A 21885-nucleotide genomic window follows, 5' to 3' on the forward strand; every position below is an offset into this window, starting at 1 on the left:
CCGAGGTTTTGCTGGCTCAGCTTGTCTTTTGCTCATCCCCCAGGGTGAGGTATTTTTGCTTTGCATACTGAATTCTGGGAATTACTAAATACTGTGATTACAGCCCCCCACCCCTTGAATCTTTTTGCTACATTATGAAAGGAATAATTTGAGCTTTTTCCTTTGCATGATTATACAAAGGAGGGAGCATTATACAGAACTGAGATGTGTCAGGAGAGGAGCAGCTGAAGGGGTACTCATCCTACTTTTTAATTTTTGGGTAACCTGCTTTTCTTTATGATTATGAGATGTGGGCATGAGAAGTTGACTTTGTAATTATAATACAGCTTTTCTCCCAGCTGAGTTTTAGTGTTTTAAAACTCAGAGTGTAACTATACCAACATACTATCTCAAGCTCTATCTTTGCATCAACTTACATGCTCTGTATCTTTAGCACAATCATATTTTAAAATGCAGAACCACCGAACTATGTTGTATGTTTTTAGAATTGAGGTGCTGCTTCTTCTCCCCAAAAACAACTAAGAGGAAGATCTCCAACCCCTTCCAAACGTTCACTCATACTGGGTTCAAAGTAGTGATGGCTCAAATCACACCAGGACTGGATTCTGACAACATCATTTGTATAGCACTCATGTTTTGTTTTTTTAAAAGAAATGGGGATGAAGGGAGGAAAAGAAAAAGGTTTGCACTTGGGCTGTTGATTAATCGCAGTTAACTCATGTGATTAACTCAAAAAAATTAATCGTGATTCATCACACTCTTAAACAATAGAATACCAACTGAAATTTATTAAATATTTTTGGATGTTTCTCTACATTTTCAAATATATTGATTTCAATTACCAGACAGAACACAAAGTGTACACAGCACACTTTACATTATTTTTTATTACAAATATTTGAACTGTAAAAATGATAAACAAAAGAAATAATATTTTTCAGTTCACCTCATACAAGTACACCTCTACCCCGATATAACACGAATTAGGATATAACATGGTAAAGCAGCGCCCTGGGGGGCGGGGCTGTATGCTTCGGCGGATCAGCGCTTTAGCATGTCTGGCTCCAGCACGCTGCTCTGAGAGCCGTGTAAACGGTGCCGGGCCGGGGCTGAGAGGTTGGATAAGGGGCAGAGGGTCTCGGGGGGCAGTCAGGGGCAGAGCCTCCCGCCGCCCAGGGTCTGGGAGGCAGGAGCTGTGGGGGGCACTTTTGGGGGCCCCCGCAGGCCCAGAGTGTCCCAGGTGATTAGCGGGGGGCTGGGAGCAGCCAACTCCGCTTCCCTCACCCCGGCCCCAGCCATGTCACTCGGGGGAGGGGGCTTGGGGGAAGGGATTCCCCCCGCACTCACCAACAGCGGCGGAAGCAGAGCAGCCCAGCCCCAGTCTGCTCCACTCTGCCAGCTCCCAACCGCGGCGCTCCGCTTCCCGCTGCCAGTGAGTGCGGGACGTTTCCCCAATCCCCCCACCCCCCAAGCGACACAGCTCGGGCTGGGGCAAGGAAAGCAGAGTGGCTGGGGCTGGCGCTACTTCCCGCCGCAGGTGTGTGCGCGGGGTGTCCTTTCCCCAACTTCCCTGCACTCACTGGCGGCGGGAAGCAGAGTGCCGTGGCTGGGAGCTGTCGGAGTGGAGTGGGCTGGGGCCACGTTGCTCCGCTTCCCGCCGCTGTCGGTGAGTGCCTGTCAGGGGGTAGGGGTGTGGATAGGGGACAGGGCAGCCAGGCGACAGGGAGCAGGGGGGTTGGGGTCCTGGGGGTGATTAGGGACGGGAGGGTCTCTGGAGGGGGCGGTCAGGAGCAGGGGAGCCAAAGCAAGTTCGATATAACATGGTTTCACCTATAATGTGGCAAGATTTTTTGCCTCCCAAGGACCGCATTATATCGGGGTAGAGGTGTATATAAGCAGAAATTTATCTGATTAATGGACCATATAACGGTTAGCCTTTTAATGGCTAATCATGTACATTTTCACTTTTAAAGCTGTACATATAGCTGAATAACCAACTATCCTAAAGTGTTTTGATGCCAGGTTCATTGTTATCACAGAATCATGGAATATTAGAGTTGGAAGAAACCTCAAGAGGTCATCTAGTCCAATCCCCTGCTCAAAACAGGACCAACACCAACTAAATCATCCCTGCCAAGGCTTTGTCAAGCTGGGCCTTAAAAACCTCTGAGGATGGAGATTCCACCACCTCCATAGGTAACCTATTCCAGTGTTTCACCACCCTCCTAGTGAAATAGTGTTTTCTAATATCCAACCTAGACCTCCCTCACTGCAACTTGAGACCATTGCTTCTTGTTCTGCCATCTGCCACCACTGAGAACAGCCTAGCTCCAACCTCTTTAGAACCCCCCTTCAGGTAACTGAAGGCTGCTATCCTATCCCCCGCTCACTCTTCTCTTCTGCAGACTAAATAACCCCAGTTCCCTCAGCCTCTCCTTGTAAGTCATGTGCCCCAGCCCCCTAATCATTTTCGTTGCCCTCCACTTGACTCTCTCCAATTTGTCCACATCCCTTCTGTAGTGCGGGGACCAAAACTGGATGCAATGCTCCAGGTGTGGCCTCAGCAGTGCTGAATAGAGGGGAATAATCACTTCCCTCAATTTCCTGGCAATGCTCCTACTAATACAGCCCAATATGCCATTGGCCTTCTTGGAAACAAGGGCACGCTGACAACTCATATCCAGCCTCTCATCCACTGTGATCCCCCGGTCCTTTTTGGCAGAACTGCTGCTTAGCCAGTCAGTCCCCAGCCTGTAGCAGTACATGGGATTCTTCCTTCCTAAGTGTAGAACTGTGCACTTGTCCTTGTTGAACCGCATCAGATTTCTTTTGGCCCAATCCTCCAATTTGCCTAGGTCACTCTGGACCCTATCCCTACCCTCCATCGTATCTACCTCTCCCCCAAGCCTAGTGTCATCTGCGAACTTGCTGAGGGTGCAATTAATCCCATCATCCAGATAATTAATAAAGACGTTGAACAAAACCGGCCCCAGGACCAGCCCCTGGGGCACTCTGCTTGACACCAGCTGCCAACTAGACATCAAGCTGTTGATCACTACCTGTTGAGCCCGACAATCTAGCCAGCTCTCTATCCACCTTATAATCCTTATAGTATTCCAGCAGGCTCTTGGGCTATTCAGGATTAAATACTAGACAAAAGGTGAAAAGCCCAATAATAAAATTATATTTGCATCCCAGTCCTAATATACAGATTATGGTCAGATTCCCAAGTACAAACATTATTTCAGTCTAGAATAGCTTGATCGAATGTCTATCACCCTTCCTCATCCTAGGCTACGACCCATGCTCTTGAACGATCTTTTAGGATGGTTACACAAGCAAGTATGAGTTGGATAGTTTGGTTCCCCTATTGGTATTATCAGAGTACTCAACTAGCCCTTTGCTTCCATTCAGCTTTTTCAGGATACTGGTTTGGAGCTGCACTCTCCCCTAACTCAGTCGAGTTGACATTTTATAAGAAATGGGTTGCCTGCACAAAACTTTATCCTCTAGCAGTAGTCACCAGAATGGACTATTTGCAATTTTCTAAAAATCTCAGAATAGCAAACCAGCCAGCTGCACCTCAAAGAAATAAGGGGTGGAGTGGTGGTACCTCCTCTTAACCAGCCTTATTTTTTGGGTGTGGGGCAAGTAAATGGGGGCTTATGCAGGGTAGAAAAGAAGAAGCATGGTAGCTGAAGCATCCTTCAGTTAATTCCAGGGAAGGGAGCTCCAGGTAATTATGCTGATCTTCCTGGCCCAGTTGCCAGACAAGTGAAAGGGAAACAAATGCGGTCAGCGTAAGCTGCAGGAACCAGAAGTTCTGGGATGCGCTGTGTAAAGCTTGTGAAATAGCACTGATATTCACACTATTTGGCAAGACAAGGTTATGTTCTGCTCTCTCTATTACACTTACCAACAGACAGGGCTCTTACTTCCGTAAACAGCCCGCTGTAACCTATCTATACCTATATCTATACCATCAAGCATACATTTGTTTTATGGAATATTCATAACCAATCTCCAACTAAGAGCCATAAATTCAAAGATGACAATACTGCATTCAGAAAAGCTTTCAAATGCTTCAACCCCATCTAAAGAAAAGGTGAGAAAAGAGTTATTTATTTTTTGTCTGCCTCTTTCCTTAAGACATTCAAAATGATTCCTCACAGAAATGCTCCCCTTTTATAAATAGTAGTCCTCCTTCCCCTATGTCTAATTTATAACACCTGCTACCCACTCCTCTCAGGGATGTCTTCCCTGATTAACTTCAGGTGGTCACCTCTTGCTTCAGAAAACCTTGCCTCTAAGCAAGTACATCTTTACTTTCTTAAATGTTATGCCTATGAGCGGGCTCTTTATCTCAGCTGAAAAACAAGAGCCACTTTTGTGCTATTGGCAGAAGAGTTCTCCTCTAATAAGTCACAATTAAGAGATGATTAACAGCGTGCATAATATAAAACAAAATAAAACTTCGTTTCCAGATTCAGAGGGGCCTAAAATACATAAACCTTTATTAAGGAGTATCATCTGGCAGAAGCCAGAATCACTGCTTCACTTAATGTTGTGTCAGACTTTCCATTATAAAACCCATTTTTCAGGGATTTACAGCATACATGTAACACTGTTCTTTGGCCTGACACCAGATATAAAAGGTGTCAGCCAAGAGAAGATTAAAAGGCAAAAATTTACAAAACAAAACTAAATTAATTTCTCAGCTTTTAAAGTTATATTAGTGTTTTTTAAAAAAAACATATGCACAAATGCACAATTTTGGGGGGGTTCTCTGATTTTTTTTTTTGGGTACATTTTTACTCAAAATTGGCTTGAATTTGAATAGATATTGTGGTAGATATATAGATATTGATATCTCAATCAAATTCCTAGTGCCACATCACACACAAAACTTTGTAACTAGCACTGATTGTAGTGTTAGCAAAATCACCAATGAAGAAAACATGGAACATTAGTAATCCTCTCACCCTTTAGAAGAGGTCCATCCAAGTTAAGACATATTGCTGAAACAAGGGTGGGTGGGGAAACTGATTATCTAATACCTGCTCTATGGATAAAGAACTTCAGTGTCCAATGCTGTCATAGATTAGTATCTTTCTCTGGCACTGAATTCACTTTGAAAAAATTGAAATTGAAAAAATTGAAATAAAAAAAATCTGGAGATACAGGTAGCCTTTAAAGTACATACTCTTTTTTTTTTTTTAATTTTCTGTGTATAATATAAAGGGTATGTATACATATACATTTTTGCAGTGTGTATATTATTCTTTATCTCAGATATTTCTCATGTTTGTTTATTGTATATTTAGATATAAATTTTACTTAAGAGAATCCATTGTGTTATTGGTGGTCTTAGTATTCAAGAAATTAGAGATGTGCAGAGCAAATGGGGGCCCTCCCGACCCCTTCCACCTGCAGCCCCCATCTCCAAGCACTCCTGCCAGGGAGTGGGGTCGGGATGCGGGGGGCTATACGTATTTAGCATTTCCCCCCCAGTAACTTTATATACACACACACACACATATACACAGAAAAAATAAACTATACATAAAATTCGCATAAGACCTAAGCTTCTCAGAATATATTAACCAGTTGCTACTTAACCTTGAAATATTTAATTACATAAAATATGGATACAAATAACTGATTTATATTTTATTACACAATTTACAAACAAAATTTGTTTATAAAAATCTAGCTCGTTAAAGTAAAATTATTAAAATAAGATAAATAATAGAAACAAAATTCAGAGGAGGGGGATAGAATCAGGAAGGGAAGGAAGTGGCTAGAGAGGCAGGGCAGGTGGGAGAATGCATTTTATAGGATTGTTCAGATACTTCCAGCAAAGCATCCCATCTCTGAGAATTTTTCTTGAGTATTTCTGTTACAGTATACAATTCCTTTTATGGTGGCCAAGCTTACGATGTCTATGAGCCAGTTTTCAATTGTTGGTCGTTTTTTGGTTTTCCATTTTTGTAGTGCTAGTCTTTTAGCAATTATTAGTGCTCTGCCAAAATTTTTCAGATTTATTCAGCTTCCAGTTAATGTCTATTAGGCTTAAAATTATATGTTTGGCTTGTAACACAATTGTATTTGATAGGAAAAAATTAAGTCTCCAATTAAATTCTGCCCAAAATATCTGGGTACAGGAGCACTCCCAGAGCACATAGGTTAAGTCAGCACATGCTGAATCACAGTGCCAACATTTGTCTGACTTAACAGCACCTGTTTTGAACAGGCGGAGACAGGTTCAATGCATGCGCCATATGATTTTCTGCATGATTAATCTTAAACGGAAGTCCAAGGAACAGTTTGGCACACTGACTAAAATTTGTTTCCATTGGTTTAATCTTCTTTAAGTCACTCTTCAGCCCCACTATTTGCTCCTGTTGCCCTTCTCTCAACTCATTATAGTTTATCTTTCTGATAATACTATAATGCCATATGAGCTGATGGCATGCCTTTCACCTAGAATGATGTTTTAGTCACCTCTCTCAATAAAGACACAGAAGAGACTGGAGGAGGTCAGAGACAGGCAACGCAAAGGATTACAGGACTGGATAGAATTCCTTTGAGGAGAGACTGAGAAGTTTTGGACCGTATAGAGAGAAAATAACTAAGAAGGAATACATGACAGAGGTACATGAAATAATCAATGTGATAGAGAAGGTAGATTGGGTACTTGTGATGGGTTCCCCGCAGGGTGCCACTTAACCCTCTGACTCACCAGTCTGGACTCCCTCTCAGTACTGTGTTGCTGTGACATGCTATAGATTGCTTCCAGTCCTACACTTCCACCAGCATACACACGGGCAGGGACACATTCAGCTGCAGTTATATGCAGGCTGACCAGCCATTGCATGAACCAAGAATTGAGAGGCTACAGCCAAAATAACCCCGAGCCCCCCAGCGTAGGACCCCAGAGCTGTACCATCTTGCCCTGATAGAAACCCTGACCAGTATGAGTTTATTACCCAGTTCGCCTCTTCCTCAATGTGGAGAGGAACATGCAAAATATGATTGTGTTAAACCAAGCTCAGATTTTTCCCCAGACACTTCACTTACAGGCACACTGGTTTAGGTTAAAACATAAAACAAAGTTTATCAACTACAAAGAGAAAGATTTTAAGTGATTATAAGTGATAGCAAACAGATCAAAGAAGATTACCTCGTAAATAAACAAAAACGCAAACTAGAATTTGAATTAATAATCTCTCACCCTGACTGATGAGAATCTTTAAGCCTGCTTGTATCAAGGCACAAACTGCACTGGAAGTGCACCTTGGGCTCCCCACCCCAGTTTCAAGTCCTTTTCTTTCGGAGTTTCTCTTAGGTGTTCAGTTGTGGGGGAGTTAACAATAACAGATAATGCCACTCCCTGCCTTATATAGCTTTAGCATATGGTGGGAATCCTTTGTTCAAAAAACAGTTCCCAGCGCAGTTGTGGAAAAATACAAGTACCCAAAATGGAGACCAGAGACATCTGGTATGGTCACATGGCCTTGCAGAGTCATACCAGCCATTGCTTACAGGCTGACAAACATCCATAAGAAGGTTTACCAAGTGGGGGATAAGCTTCTCCTAGGGCCTATTGTTTTCCCTGATGGCCCATTTCCCTGAATGGGCCCTTCACAACCAGCTATTGAGACTGGGTGTCACACAGGTACAAGCGGGCCACAGGGACGTGCTGGCCACCACTTCCCGCAGCTCCCATTGGCTGGGAACAGCAAATGTAAACAAACCGTCTGGCAGCTAGCCAGCGGATTACCCTGATGGGCCCACCACTGCTCTACAGTCAGAGACAGAATACTCGATCAGACAAACACTAGTGTGTTCTGGTACAGTAGTTCTTATGTCAATGTTACGAGTTGCCCAAGAATGAACAAAGTATTCCAGGTGCAACTGTGCCAAAGCTCTATCGGATTATAACCCCTCTGCCCTGTTACATGATGTCTGTGCATTTGCAGACCAAGGGTATAGCTACTCTAGAGAGCTTATGGAGGTGCAGCTGCACTGATACAGCTGCACTGCTGTAAGCTCTCTAGCGTAGTCACTCTAAGCTGACAGGAGAGAGCTCTCAATTAAACCACCCCCAATGAACGGCATCAGCTATGATGAAAGGATGCTCCCCCGCTGACACAGCACTGTCCACACTGGCGGTTAGGTCGTTGTAACTTACGTCACTCAGAGGCATGGCTTATTCACATCCCTGAGCAGCATAAATTATACCAACGTAAGTAGTAGTATAGACATAGCCTACAACAACTTTTTCAGAAGTTCACATACAAGTTTAGAGAAGACTGAATTATATCAGGGCAATAAAATTGTCCATAAGCACATTTTAAACAGAGGTGTGTTGCGAATTTTCTTCCCTCCTATCATTCAGTTCATTTTAAGCATCACCTTTGCTGATCATCCACACGGCAAAAATTAGATCTAACTTGCTGTCCACAATCACCTGCATCTCTTTCACCTTTTTTGCTTCTCATATTTCTTCTACTTATAAAGCATGTATGTTTCAGATGTTGTTTTCTCAAATGTATGAGCTTGTATTTTCCATTTATGTGAGTAAATCTCACTGAATTTTCTGTGTTCTCACCTCCCAATTTTCATATTATCTCCAAATTTCATTAACATACTGCTTACTCTTTCTTCCAGTTCTTTAAAAAATACTAAGACTGTATTCAATAAATCACTGGAGAACGCCACAAAAAACTCCCAGAGTTTGAAACAGCGTTTCTTGTTTCTCATTGTTCTCTTGTTCCTCGATTTTTCAATAGTTTTTAGTTTTATGACAATGTATAAATCCAAGCAAGCCTGAATTAGTTTGAGGATAAGATTTCATGAAACACAGTATGTATCTAATGTTTTACTAAAATCTATAGATCATATGCATTCTGCTCATCTACTAATTTTGTATTTCTATGGAAAAAATAGTTTTTATTGCGAGTTTTCTTTGAGCTTGTGTTATTTCTCATAGTTATCCTCTAAATGATTATTCCTCCAGTACACTGGTCCCCTCTAGTTCAGCCTGACTTTTCAAAAATAAATTGATAGTGTTTCAGAAAACTGTTTAGCTAATTTCCTTAACAAACAAAGAATGATGTCAAGATAAGTAAGCCAAGTAGTGTAATTCCAAATTTTCCAAGTATTTCCTTAGCAATTCTTCATGAATAGTTATTTTTACAAAGTACTATTAGAGCTGAGTGAATAAGTAATTTTTCAGCTTGGTAACTGAATCAAAAAAACCCAAAACATTTCTGTGTCAGGTCAAGCTAAATGTTTTGTTCTACTCAAAACAATTTTTGTTTTATTTTTTATTGCCTTGTTTTTTAAATAAATCTACCTAAACTATTAAACAAAATGTCATTTTGAAATGAAGTAAAAATGTTTTATTTCTAAAATATCAAAAGAAAAAGTTACTCACCTTGTGCAGTAACAACTGTTCTTTGAGATGTGTCCCCCTATGGGTGCTCCACTATTGGTGTGTCTGCATCCCTGCGCTGCTGATCGGAGAACTTCGGTAGCAGTGTCTGTTGGGCCTGCACATGCACGGTCTCTGCTTGTGCTGTGCCACAAGGCTAGCCAGCACTCGTGGGCTAACCATCCTCAGTTCCTTCTCTATTACAGAGTCACAGGGAGAACTCTGAAGTAGAAGGGAGGACAATGGGTAGTGGAGCACCCATACAGGGACACACATCGAAGAATCATAGTTACTGCACAAGAGGAGTAACTTCTTCTTCGAGTAGTGTCCCCATGGGTGCCCCACCGTAGATGACTCCCAAGTAGTACCCCCTCCTTGGAGAGCTGAGACTTCGGAGTTGGGTTAGTCCCAGATGATAGTACTGTGGAGCCAAAGATGGCATCAGAGGCAGAGTCCCCTGTGACTGGATAATGTTCTTCGAAGGTGTGGACTGACACCCACGTTGCCACTCTGCAGATCACTGAGATGGAAATGTCCTTGAGAAAGGCAACAGATGAGAAGATTGATCTCGTGGAATGTGTACGGATCAAGTCCAGAGGGATCAGGTTACAGATTTGGTAGCACTGTCTGGTGCAGGGGTCGGCAACCTTTCAGAAGTGGTGTGCCGAGTCTTCATTTATTCACTTTAATTTAAGGTTTCGCGTGCCAGTAATACATTTTAACGTTTTTTAGAAGGTCTCTCTCTAGAAGTCTGTATATTATATAACTAAACTATTGTCGTATGTAAAGTAAACAAGGTTTTCAAAATGTTTAAGAAGCTTCATTTAAAATTAAATTAAAATGCTGATCTTACACTGCCAGCCCGCTGCCAGCCTGGGGTTCCGTTCACCTAGTCTGGCAGCAGGCTGAGCGGGGCCTGCGGCCAGGACCCTGGCTGGCAAGGGGCTGGCAGCCAGAACCCCAGACCAGCAGCAGGCTGAGCGGGGCTGGCAGCCAGGACCCCAGACCGGCAGTGGGCTGAGCAGCTCAGCCTGCTGCCACTCAGCCCACTGCCAGTCTGGGGTTCCGTCTGCCGGCTCCTGCCAGCCAGGGTCCAGGCTGCCTGCCCTGCTCAGCCCGCTGCCGGTCTGGGATCCCGGCCCTGCCCATATAGAGTGGGTATCTACCTTCTCCCTGGTTCTAGCCCATTCTCTTCCTCTCTCTCTGCACTGAGCTGAGGGTGGGAGTGCACTGAGCACAGGGCTTGGGGTGAAGGAGCAGGCTGGGGGTTGGGGTGTAGGGTCTGGCCAGGAGCTAGAATGAGGGAGGGGGCTCAGGGTTGGGGCAGGAGATTTGGGGGTGGAGTGCTTACCTGGGCCGCTCCCATTTGGTGCAAGGGGTGCAGGTGGGAATGTGGGGGGTTGGGGTGCAAGAGTCAGCATATGGGGTGTGAGGGGGCTGGGTATGTGTGGAGGAGTTCAGGAGTCAGGGCAGGGGGCTAGGGGTGTGTGAGGAGGGTGCAGGAGTCAGGGCAGGGGGTCTGAGGGGGCTGGGTATGTGTGGGGGGTGCTGGAGTCAGGGCTGGGGTCGTGGGGGGGTGCAGGGGTCAGGGCAGAGGGCTGGGGATGTAGGGGTCAGGGCAGAGGGCTGGGGATGTGGGCTGGGGTCATGGGGGTGCTCCCAGCCTCTTGACCTGAGCGGCTCACGGCAGCGGGCTGGAGGGGTTATGCCCTGATTCCACCCCCCTTCCCCACGACCCCATCCCCACCTCTTCTCCGCCTCCTCCCCGGAGCAGCAAGTGCACTGCGGCTCCGCTACTCCCCCTCCCCTGCAGGGGCCATCAGCTGATTGGTGGCAGGGAGAGAGAGGAGGAGGGGCAGGAACCCAGAATGCTGGGGGAAGAGGCGGGGTGGGGAGGAGTTTGCGTGCTCTGCAGCAGCAGCTGGCAGGACCAAGCTTCTTACCCTGCCCCCGCGGGAGGGTGGAGAAGAGCGAGCTGGGGCAGGCAGGATTTTTAAGGGCACGCTGCTGCCTGCCGGGGTCCTGGTCTAAGTTCAGCAGCGGGCTGAGCGGGGCCGGTGGCTGGGACCCGGCAGGCAGCAGTGTGCCATTAACAATCAGCTCGCTTGCAGTCTTTGGCATGCATGCCATAGGTCGCCGACACTTGGTCTGGTGCAATTTAAGACCCACTTGGATAGTCTTTGGGCTGATATCGCTGAGCCCTTATATCTTTCTGCCATAATGAGAAATAGTCTAGGGGACTTCCTGAAGGCTTTTGTCCTATCTAGGTAGAATGCAAGGGCTCTCCTAATGTCTAGGGTATGCAATATGGGCTCCCTATTGTCTCAGTGAGGCTTGGGGTAGAAGGTGGCTAGACTGATTCATGTGAAACGAGATCACTTCAGGGATGAACCTGGGATGCAGCCAGTGTGTAACCCTGTCGGGGAAGAATACTGCCTATGGATGATGCACCATCAGAGCTGCTATTTCCCCTATTCTAGCCAAGATAATTGCAACCAGAAAGATCGTTTTCATCTATAGATATGCTAGTGACAGGTAGCCATAGGTTCAAAGGGAGGCCTAGTAAGCCCTTTCAACACTAGGTTTAGATCCCACAAGGGGGCAGGAAATCAAAGTTGAGGGAAGAGGTTTGCTATTCCCTTAAGAAACCTTTTAGTGGTTGCATGCAAAAGCACTGGGGATCCCTCTACAGATTGGAGTCCACTGAACAGCTATTACAGCATTTCACCAATCTTTTAGGTGTCAGGGCATATTTCAAAATACACGGAAGAGTTGCTGACACTAGAGAGATTTGTTGGGCCATACACCAAATCTTGAACCTGGACTATTTCTGCAGGTAAGTGCATCACGTGCAGGACTTTCTACTGTTTAATAAAACCTCTTGCACTTCCTTTGAGCATGAGCTTTCTAGGTGCTGGAACCACGTAGGAGCCATGCACTGAGTAGAAGGATCCCCAAGTTGGGATGTATGGTACATCCTTTGTCCTGAGAGAGAAGGTGTGGAGTGGACGGACGGAAGATCGGTGGGCACATCATGAGCTGCATCTGGTAAGGGTACGAAGTCTGTCTCGGCCACACGGGAGCAATCAAAATTATGTAAGCTCTGTCCCTCTTTATTTTTAGCACCTTCAGCAGAAGAGGAAATGGAGGGAAGACATAAAGAAGGCCCTTGTCCCATGGGAGGAGGAGAGCATCGCCCAGAGAATGCTGTCCGATACCCACCCTGGAACAGTAACGTGGACACTTCTTGTTCTGGTAAGTGGCAAACAGATCTATGGATGGTGTTCCCCACCACGCAAACAAGATGTGAAGTACTGATGGGTGCATCTCCCTCTCGTGGTCATGCAGGAATGTGCAACTGAAGCTTCTCCGCTACCACATTCTGAGTGCCTGGGAGGTGAGTTGAGGATAAGGTGATGTTGTGAGAGATATACCAGTTCCATAGTTTAATTGACTCCGTGCATAGAAAGGGCGATCTGGCTCCTCCCTGGTGGTTGATACAATACATGCTATTTTGTTTGTCAGGACCTTTATATGTGATCGTGTTACCAGCAGGAGGAAATTGGCACAAGTGTTCCTGACTGCTCTCAGCTCGAGGAGATTGATGTGCAGGGAGATTTCTGCAAGTGACCATTTTACTTGGGTTGTGAGACTGTTTAAATGCACACTCCCATCCTATAAGGGATGCATCTGTGGTAAGGAGTGACGAAGGTGGCACCTGTAAGAAGGGGATCCCTTTGCATGCATTGGCCGGTTTCTTCCACGAGTCCAGGGAGTTCTTGATTCTGGTAGGTAGTGACAGGGCTTTGTTCAGACTGTCCCTGTTCTGTAAACTGAGCTGAACCATGGCTGTAAGCATCACATGTGAAGTCTGGCATGTGGAATCATGCCCCAGGAGCTGGATGCAGATTCTGGCTGTCACTTGAGGGCTGCATTGAGCAGCGTCTATAAGCGATACCAGGGACAGAAACATGCCTGGGAGGCATGCCTGGGAGGTTCTTGGGGGATGCTCAGTGCCCTCAAGGAAGGCTGGCAATGCGCACCCAGGGGTCTCAATATGGCCACTGCGCTGGTATAGGGCCTGGTGGAGGTGCATACCAAGGTGGTGGCGGTGCCATATGGTGGTAGGTTCCTAGACACTGTTAATATTGGGTCCCACATGGAGATTGGGAGGAGTAGAGAGAAACCCAGTCAGGCTCATTGTCCGATCCTTCACTCAACATTGGAAGGGCATGATTGTGGGGAAATACCCCTTGATTGGCCATGGCTCGGTGCCATGATCCCGGTACCAAAGGGGAGAGAGTCAGGAGCTTCCAACACAGCCACTGGTCTGATGGAATTCTGCCAATACCGAGCATCCCAGTGTCGGTGGCAGTGCTGAGGGAGATGGGGACCTCGCCTGGACCGATCTGTCCAGTGTCGGATGGGGAGATGTCACCGTCAGCACAGATGACAGCTTGCATACCAGGAGCGCCTTAGGGTGTTTGTCCGTGTCCTTTTGTACTGAAGATTCGGTGCCCCAAACGTTCTGTGGGGCTATCAACAGTACCGGACACCGTCGGTCGCCACGAGATGCAGGTGCCAGATGTTCTCAGTGCTGGTGGTGCTGAGGATACCGAGCGAGATGGTGATCGCTTCAGCTATCCCTGGGCTTGCTGAAAGGACTTCCCGCTTTCTTTTTTGATGTGTGAGAGGAGTCTGCAAAGTTGAAGGTTGAGGGGAAGACTCACACTTGCCAAAGGGCTGAGGTCAGAGAGCCTCCTCCATAAAGATGATTTTCTGGTGGAGTGCTCTATCCTTGTAGGATTCTGTCAGTGCTGCTGGGAGAGGGAACACTACTGTTGGACGTGCCACTCACCGAGGCAGTGAATGCACTGGGAGTGTTTGTCTGCAACTGAAATCACCTCGCTGCAAGTGCGACACTTCTTGAAGCATGGAGAATGGGGCATACCCTTGTCCAGGTGGGACCTCCCTACTGGGGGTCGACAAGAAAAAAGTCTTTTCTTTCTTTTTTTCATTGCTGCTTTTAAGGCCTGGCCAAATAAAAGTCAAAAGGCGGCTAAAGGGTTTCTAAAAGCTAAAGATTAACAACTGAAAAGGAGACTTAACCATCTCCTAAAGTACAGTTAAGGGCTCCATCTCTAGCCAGGGTTGGTTGAGAAGGAACTGCGGACCTTTACCCACGCATGCCTGGCTAGTCTCCTGGCACAGCATGAGGAGAGACAGCACATGTGCAGGCCCAATAGACACTGCTACCAAAGTTCTCTGATCAGCAGTACAGGGATGGGACATAGATACACCTACAGTGGAGCACCCATAGCAACACTACTCGAAGAAGAATGAAAAGTTTTGACTTTTTAAAAAGTTTTCCCTTTCTTTTTTTAATCCAAAACTATTAGTCAAATTTACAGATTGTTTTGGTCAACCCCAAACTTCATTTTTCAGTGACTGAACTATAAACTCATCATAGGGGACAGAAAACTGAACTGGGTGAAAGGATGTAGAAACTGTGTCCCTCTGAGAAGGCTGCATTCTCAGATCTTTTCCCACTCCCAGGACTATTATTTCTGAGCTGCTTCTTTCTTTCAGTCTTACTTTCCTTTCCACCTGACAGAAGATTGGTGGTGCTCTCACTTTCTGGAGTATCTGTACATCTTGGATTTTTCTCCTCCATCCTCCTCCTCCCCCATGTATAACGGAGTTCCCAAAACACCTGAGCAAAACTTAGTAAGGAATGCTTCCAAGATCTGCACTCTGCCTGCTCCGCTAAAAAAATCCCACTGAAGTTTTCAAAGAGCCAAATACCGACTATGCAAAGCAATCTGCTTTGTAATCAAATCTGGGTTGCTGCTGCCAACGTAATTAAAATGACAAACTGCCCAAGAAATTGACACAAAAGGCATCCTTAACTTCTATTTTCTTATACTCTCTTTACTCAAAATAATCCTTTTTAAAAGTTGTGGCACAAAATAAAAGTGACTTGTTTGTTTTGTGGGACATTTATAACAAGAAGGTCAATGCAACTGCACTCCTACAGATATCTGGATTTTACTCTCACTGCTCTGATCAAAGTTTTAGGCAAGAAGATGTAATCTTTTAAAATCTCACATTAAATTCTGAATTGAATTATGCTGACCTGGTTATCAGAAAGGCCGTCAATTTCCTATAGAGAACAGAAGAAAAATCTGAGTGGATGAGCTCCAATAGCTAGTGCTTATATTCTATTTTCTATTTAGTTATAATATCCTCCAGCCTGAATGAACCGTGAGCTTACACTCCAACCTCCTTATGACTGGGATCCAGAGGAGGAGGATGTTTGCATATTAAAATGTAGCAAAGTTGGAGGATGATCCATTGGGTCAATCTGAGTTTTACAGAGAATGAAAAGCCAGCTAAATTCTCCTTCAAGGGACAAGCCAAATAAGCGCTATATTTAAAGTGATTTTATGAACTATAAAACATATTCCAAAGCAGCACTCAGACCTGCATTTAGCATTCCCTTGTAGTGTACATTCTATCCCTGTTAAACAAAAAAATTCCCAAACCCTGTATAATAATATTTACACCATAGGAATAAAATGCAAGTGAGAAAAAAATAACAGTGTAAAAATCTACCTTAAATATATTTGCTTGAGATAAATTCCCATAAGTAACACTAACTATGCTATTAATGTGCATAAAATGTTACTGACATATCGTAAAACTCTGGCTAATTTAATAATGCCTGATGTGCCTTACATCATGCTCAAATGATGTAATAATATGCTGCTAAATGAGTCACCTCACATTAGCTTCATGGCAATAGCATAACTGATGGGTCATTAAAGAGAAACTGGTGTAGCATATTACTGGAAATACTGTTATTTTTGCTACTGATTTTTTCTTCTTTTTTTATTGATCCAAAACATAGAGATTCTCGAACAAACATCGTTATTAGCAATAGCCACAATACTTATAAAATACTAACAGCCACAAATGTGTTAAAAATCCATCTATCACTACAGCATAAAATATTTTACAATACAATATTTTACACTAATTGAGTAAAATGTAATTAGTCCATCACAGCATGTAGATACTTCCACATAATTGTATCTTTCAACAACCATGTTTCATAGATTTATACAGCTATCATCAATTTAATTCTCTTAGTGTATTTTATAATAAGAACTAGAATGTCTTGTCTACATCTGCACATACAATTTATAGAATTATTTAGTACATCAAGACAACCGAGCTGTTCATAAACATGTTACATTTTAAACTGAGATATTGCTGATTTTCTCTCTTCATTCTGTTCAGATCTTGTCTACTATTTATTACACTTCAGGTTTGGTTTTTTTTAAAACTACTTTATTACATCATGGTAATAATTCAAAGTCTGGATAGCATTCAATACAGACTAAAAGGGATATACATCTACACTTCAAAAAATCCAGCACTACGTTCCATTATTCCTTCGTGATTGTCTGGATTCACCAAAGTAGAGCATTTAATATATTATTTTCCTATATGTACAAAATGTTACTATATAATTAAGATTTAATCCAACCATAGCTGTGAACCTTAACATACAGTTACATTGTTTATGACCTCCCTATTTACCTAGGGTGCATTTTAAAGATAATGCAGATTTGATTGCTTAGTATAAAAACTAAAATCTGAATCGTTAAATATATGTGCGCTGATCTCCAGATACTTTCATGAACCTGGTTAAAATCCAGCCATGCATTCACAATTCAAAATGTGAAATGTAATCTCTGTTCATTTCACTAACAGAACATCTAGTTTTCAGTCTTATAACATATAAACTTGATGAAAAGAGGCACTTTCCCTTATTTACAAGAACTCATTTCAAAATAAAGCACTCTTTAAGGTTTACAGAGAAACAATTAAAAAAACCCACAAAACTTAAATTGATAGTGTGATTCCACATAGAAAAATATAAACATAAACCCAATTTAAAGGGACACCAAATACGGTGTTTTTATAAAGTGGCCTAGCATAGCACTTTATTCTATTAGTAGATCACAATTTCTGGATTTCTTCTAAAAAACAATGACAATCACTGGTTTGGTTACGGCTCAATTCGACCATCTTACTAGGTGTCTCCTTGAGGGTTTGCATTTTCCAAAGGAGAGAAGCTGTAGGAGACAGAAAGGTGCAGGACATACCAAGGATCCAAAGGTGGGAGGCAAAATGCATTGAAGCCAAAAGGAGGGAAGCAGAATCAGGTCATTAAACATCTGGACAATCCAATTTTCTATGGGTTAAAATACCAGAAGCCGCACACAAAGCTTGTTTGGTTTGCGGGAATAGTTTTTGTGATAAACTGGAAAACTGTAGTAGGCTGCACCATAATTCAGGAAAACTGCCTACTGGGCATTGTTAAGTACTGGCATTCTTCACGCTACATGGGATAAAAATGAAGGGTCTGATATTACAAAACGTTTATGTAAGTAAATAATTTTACACATGAATGGTGCCGCTGAGATGAAACAACAACTCACATGAACAAAGTTATTTACATGTGTTTTTGCAGGATTGGGCTAAAAAACAAAAAGTAATTGGCCCCAAAAGCTTAATACTCAAAGAGGGAGCAGAAAAGCATCTGAAAAACTTTTTGCTAAAAGTAACTTTGAAAACTCAAGCTCCCTATTGAGTAATTTCAATATATTTATAATTATTTCTTAATAGTTTTCTATGTGTTTAAACATGCAGCATATACATTTTAGTGCATTAAAAGTTTTACAAAGATAAATAAAAAATGCCTTTGAAGATTTACAGTAAAATTTTCAAAAGAGCCTAAGTGACATAGGGACTTAAGAGCTTAAGTTCCACTAACCTTCAATAAGACTTAGGAACTTAAGTGCATAAGTCTCTTTTGAGAATGAAACTGAGGCACTCCTGAAAATGGTACTAAACGTATTATACATTTCACATTACTAATTCTGCTAGAAAATTCTCATTCAGGTCCCAATTCAACTAATAAGAAGTCAAATAAAAACCCCACCCCATTTCCACATCACTTGCACCAGTTATCATTGTAACCACAATGTTGAGTTACAAACAGGTCTCTACAGAGATCCATGTCACACAGCACCACATCTAAATCAGCAAGATGATCAATTATAACATAAGAGATATTGTATTATGTACCTTGAAGAGAAGTTTAAGTTAAAGCACAAGTTGTGGTCTGTCACAGAACTTCACTGAAAATAATTAAATCAACAGATTTTACAGTATCTTAATTCTAATCCCCCTGTAAACATTAAGAAATCTTATATTTGTAAAGTAAAAACAAAACAAAACTTTAAAAAAGACAACTGAGATCAAAACTAAAACAGGAATCTCATCTACTAAAAACTATTTTTCCCATTTATTTACAACTTCCAGGAAAATCTTTTAACAAAACAAAATAAAAAAAGATTAGAATAAAGAAGCTTTTGGTTTCAAAATAGTTTCATCAACAGAAATTAAAATAAAATAGAGAACTGGCGTCACTAAAAAATGGGCATACAAAACCAATTTCTTTGAAGCAAAACTACAAGCAAAGTTAACCTCTTACCACTGCGGAACCAAACAGTTTTATATAATTTGATTATAAACCTGTTCTGCAATATAAAAAATTAGCACAAATGAAAGTAATCAGTAAATTAGCCTGCTTCCAAAATAATGTCAAATTTAAATTATTATATTTAAATATTGCACATACTGACTTGTTTGAACAACACTAATAATGTTAATACAATCTACCACTGTCTAGACTAGCAATAACGTGAAGTCCATAACTCGCATTTAAAGAGGTACTGGTTCTTTTTGGGAGACCGAATATTAATAAGAGCTTCGCAGTACAGATACAAATGGGTCTTTGTTTGCAACATCTGTGTCGTAGAGAAGAGAAGGAGTAGAGGAATCAAGATGACCCTTACTTAATAGGAGAAACCGTGCTACAATCAGTATTGCCACATGGTGCTGCCTTTTCACGCCTTACAAACTACTATTTAGAGACTTGGACAAGTGTCAAATTCAAGAGCTAAGTTTTTCCAAGGTTAGACATTCCTGAAAACACTAGTTCAAAGTGACTAGAATGTTTACTGGAAATAAGAATATATTTTCCCCACTGAAAATAAATAATCACAAATTAAATTCTCTCCTAGCACTAGACATGTAATACACTAGTTATTTAAAAATGTTGGCAAAACAACATTTGGTTTTCACCATAAATTCAGGAGTACTGTCAAAGTGTAGTTTAAAAAATGTACACATTTAAGAAAAGGGCTAACACATTTTGTTTTATAAATTGTTCTGGCTATGAGCTACATCTGGAAAAAAAAGGTTTATCTAAAATGAACATATTGACACTGAAATGGAAATACGCTTGCAGCTTACAACTTATTTTAAACATTACTAAAACCATTTATTATAAAAAATAACACAGGATTATGTTGGTGAAAAAATGTAGAAATCTGAGGATATTATCTGCCTTAAGGAGCATTAACTTTAAACAGAAGAAATAGGAGAGTTTGCTAATGCACTGTATTATGTACACTATCAACATTTCACATCTAGAAAACTGACTTCAAATTGTAACTTGAGTCACAAATGAAAATTAATCTGGTGGACTCAATGAGTGCACATTCCACCCTGACTGACAATTTGGCCTGACTAGTTGTCTGCTCAAGAAAAAAAGAAGGGTGAGATTTTCAGACAAGTGATTCTGAGCACCTCTGTTTCTGGGTTCACACCTTGAAAGGCCTTAAAATGTCCTAATTTGGGGTAGTGAATGATCAGCATTTTCTGAAATCTGAAGTTAGAGATCCCGCAAACAGCAGCACCCAAAAATCACTAGCCACTTTTGAAAAACTTGGTCCAAGACTGGAAAACCTGAGTAGTTACAGGTCAGGATGAAAGCACATTGGCAGAAGAATACACAAAGGCACAGGGAGGAAAAAAAACCAGAAGACTGAAGGGATGGGGTTTTTATATACAGGGGCTCAGTCCTCCAGATTACTATTCAAATCCAGCTAAGTCAGTAGTTGTTGGAAGTTCATGGTTTGGTGGCCTACATGAAATAAATCACACCAGCTGGCAAGGAGGCCAAAAATTGAAAGGGCTTAGCCCAAGATGATCCAATCTAGGAAAGGGGTAAAGCAAAGGGGAAGCAAGGTGCCAAATATATAGCACTCATAGTATATATATCCATTCTTTTGTTAAATAAAGGACTTGAGTCTCCAGAACTGTGGAACAGTTCCCCTTTCACAAGCACTCAACTCACCTCAAACATACACACAAAAGGTTTGTGAGGCAGTTGGACAGCACCAGATCTCACAAAGTACAATTCAAGCCAGTGCTATTAGACCTTGACATTCATTTCTGTCTTAGGTAAGAACTATTAGCCTGAAATGTCCAAAAGTCAATTCAACTAACTACTGAATGAAGATAATTCAACTTCTTTTCAATGATCACCACACTTACTTGACAACCTGGTAGTCCTGGGTCTCTGCCATATAGTGGAAACGGACCCCTATCTGATGTTTTTCCTACAAAGCAAAAGAAAAAAAGTTTGAAATAAACCCATTTTTGAACTGACTAGACATTTTACATTAAAAATATTTGCCAGCACAACATTAAAACAAAACCTGAAGCCCTGTGCAGTGTACAGAAAGCAAGTTGCCAGGTTAAATGTGGGCTTATTCATATATTTCTTTTATATGGTTAAATGTCACTCTTTAGTCTATCAACTTTTGTACATTGTTATAGCTATCGATCTGTTATAAGCAAAATGAACATTTCTAATGCTGGCAGTACTATTTGGAAAAGTGGTATCAGAAAGAAGCCGTGATGTAAATTGATGGGATGCAGGAAGCTGACATATAAAACTGGATGTCCAGACTCGTAACCAAAGTATTTGGAACTCAGAACTGAAGTGGTAAAACGTTTGGGCTGTGGTGTTAACATGATGAGTACACCCCTGCTAGTTGAATCACAGAACAAAAAACAGTCCACAATCTTAGAGTAGTTACATCCTACTCTCCCAAATGCAGACACGGTGCTATAACAACAGATGAAAACAATACAAAAATTGGAAAACCAAGAAGAAAGTGCTGGCAGCAGAATCATCATAATTCTGGAGACCATAACCCTCCGGTTCCTAAGCACAAAATGAAAACCACATTCAGATGCCTAGGGAAGGGAGAACAAGTGCATGCAGGGGTGCACAAAAATTCAAATTTGTGAAATACAGAAAGTAAAACCAAGTAATTCACAACAGGTTACTGTAATGTCATGTAACTGTTGCCATTTTTAATAAAGACATCTCACATAATCATTTGGCGGGAAGAATCAATAGAGCTACTAGGGTATATCCACATTTGAAACAAATGCCACAACACAATAAACTAAAAAGGAGTGCAGGCGGTGGTACATATCCCTTTACTGGTATT

General features: G+C 42.3%; 1 protein-coding gene across 8 annotated transcripts in view; it reads right to left on the reverse strand.

The window, feature by feature from the left end:
• TCF12 (transcription factor 12) overlaps positions 1-21885 on the reverse strand; it is a 281225-nt gene that overhangs the window by 75694 nt on the left and 183646 nt on the right. For all 8 annotated transcript variants that reach the window (XM_078854657.1, XM_078854656.1, XM_078854658.1 and 5 more), the window contains one exon: positions 20918-20982. In XM_078854657.1, coding sequence (XP_078710783.1) covers positions 20918-20982 — 65 coding nt within the window. The remainder of the gene's footprint in view (positions 1-20917; positions 20983-21885) is intronic.

This window comes from Lepidochelys kempii, chromosome 10 (assembly GCF_965140285.1).
Source record: "Lepidochelys kempii isolate rLepKem1 chromosome 10, rLepKem1.hap1, whole genome shotgun sequence".
Taxonomy (NCBI): Eukaryota; Metazoa; Chordata; order Testudines; family Cheloniidae; genus Lepidochelys; species Lepidochelys kempii.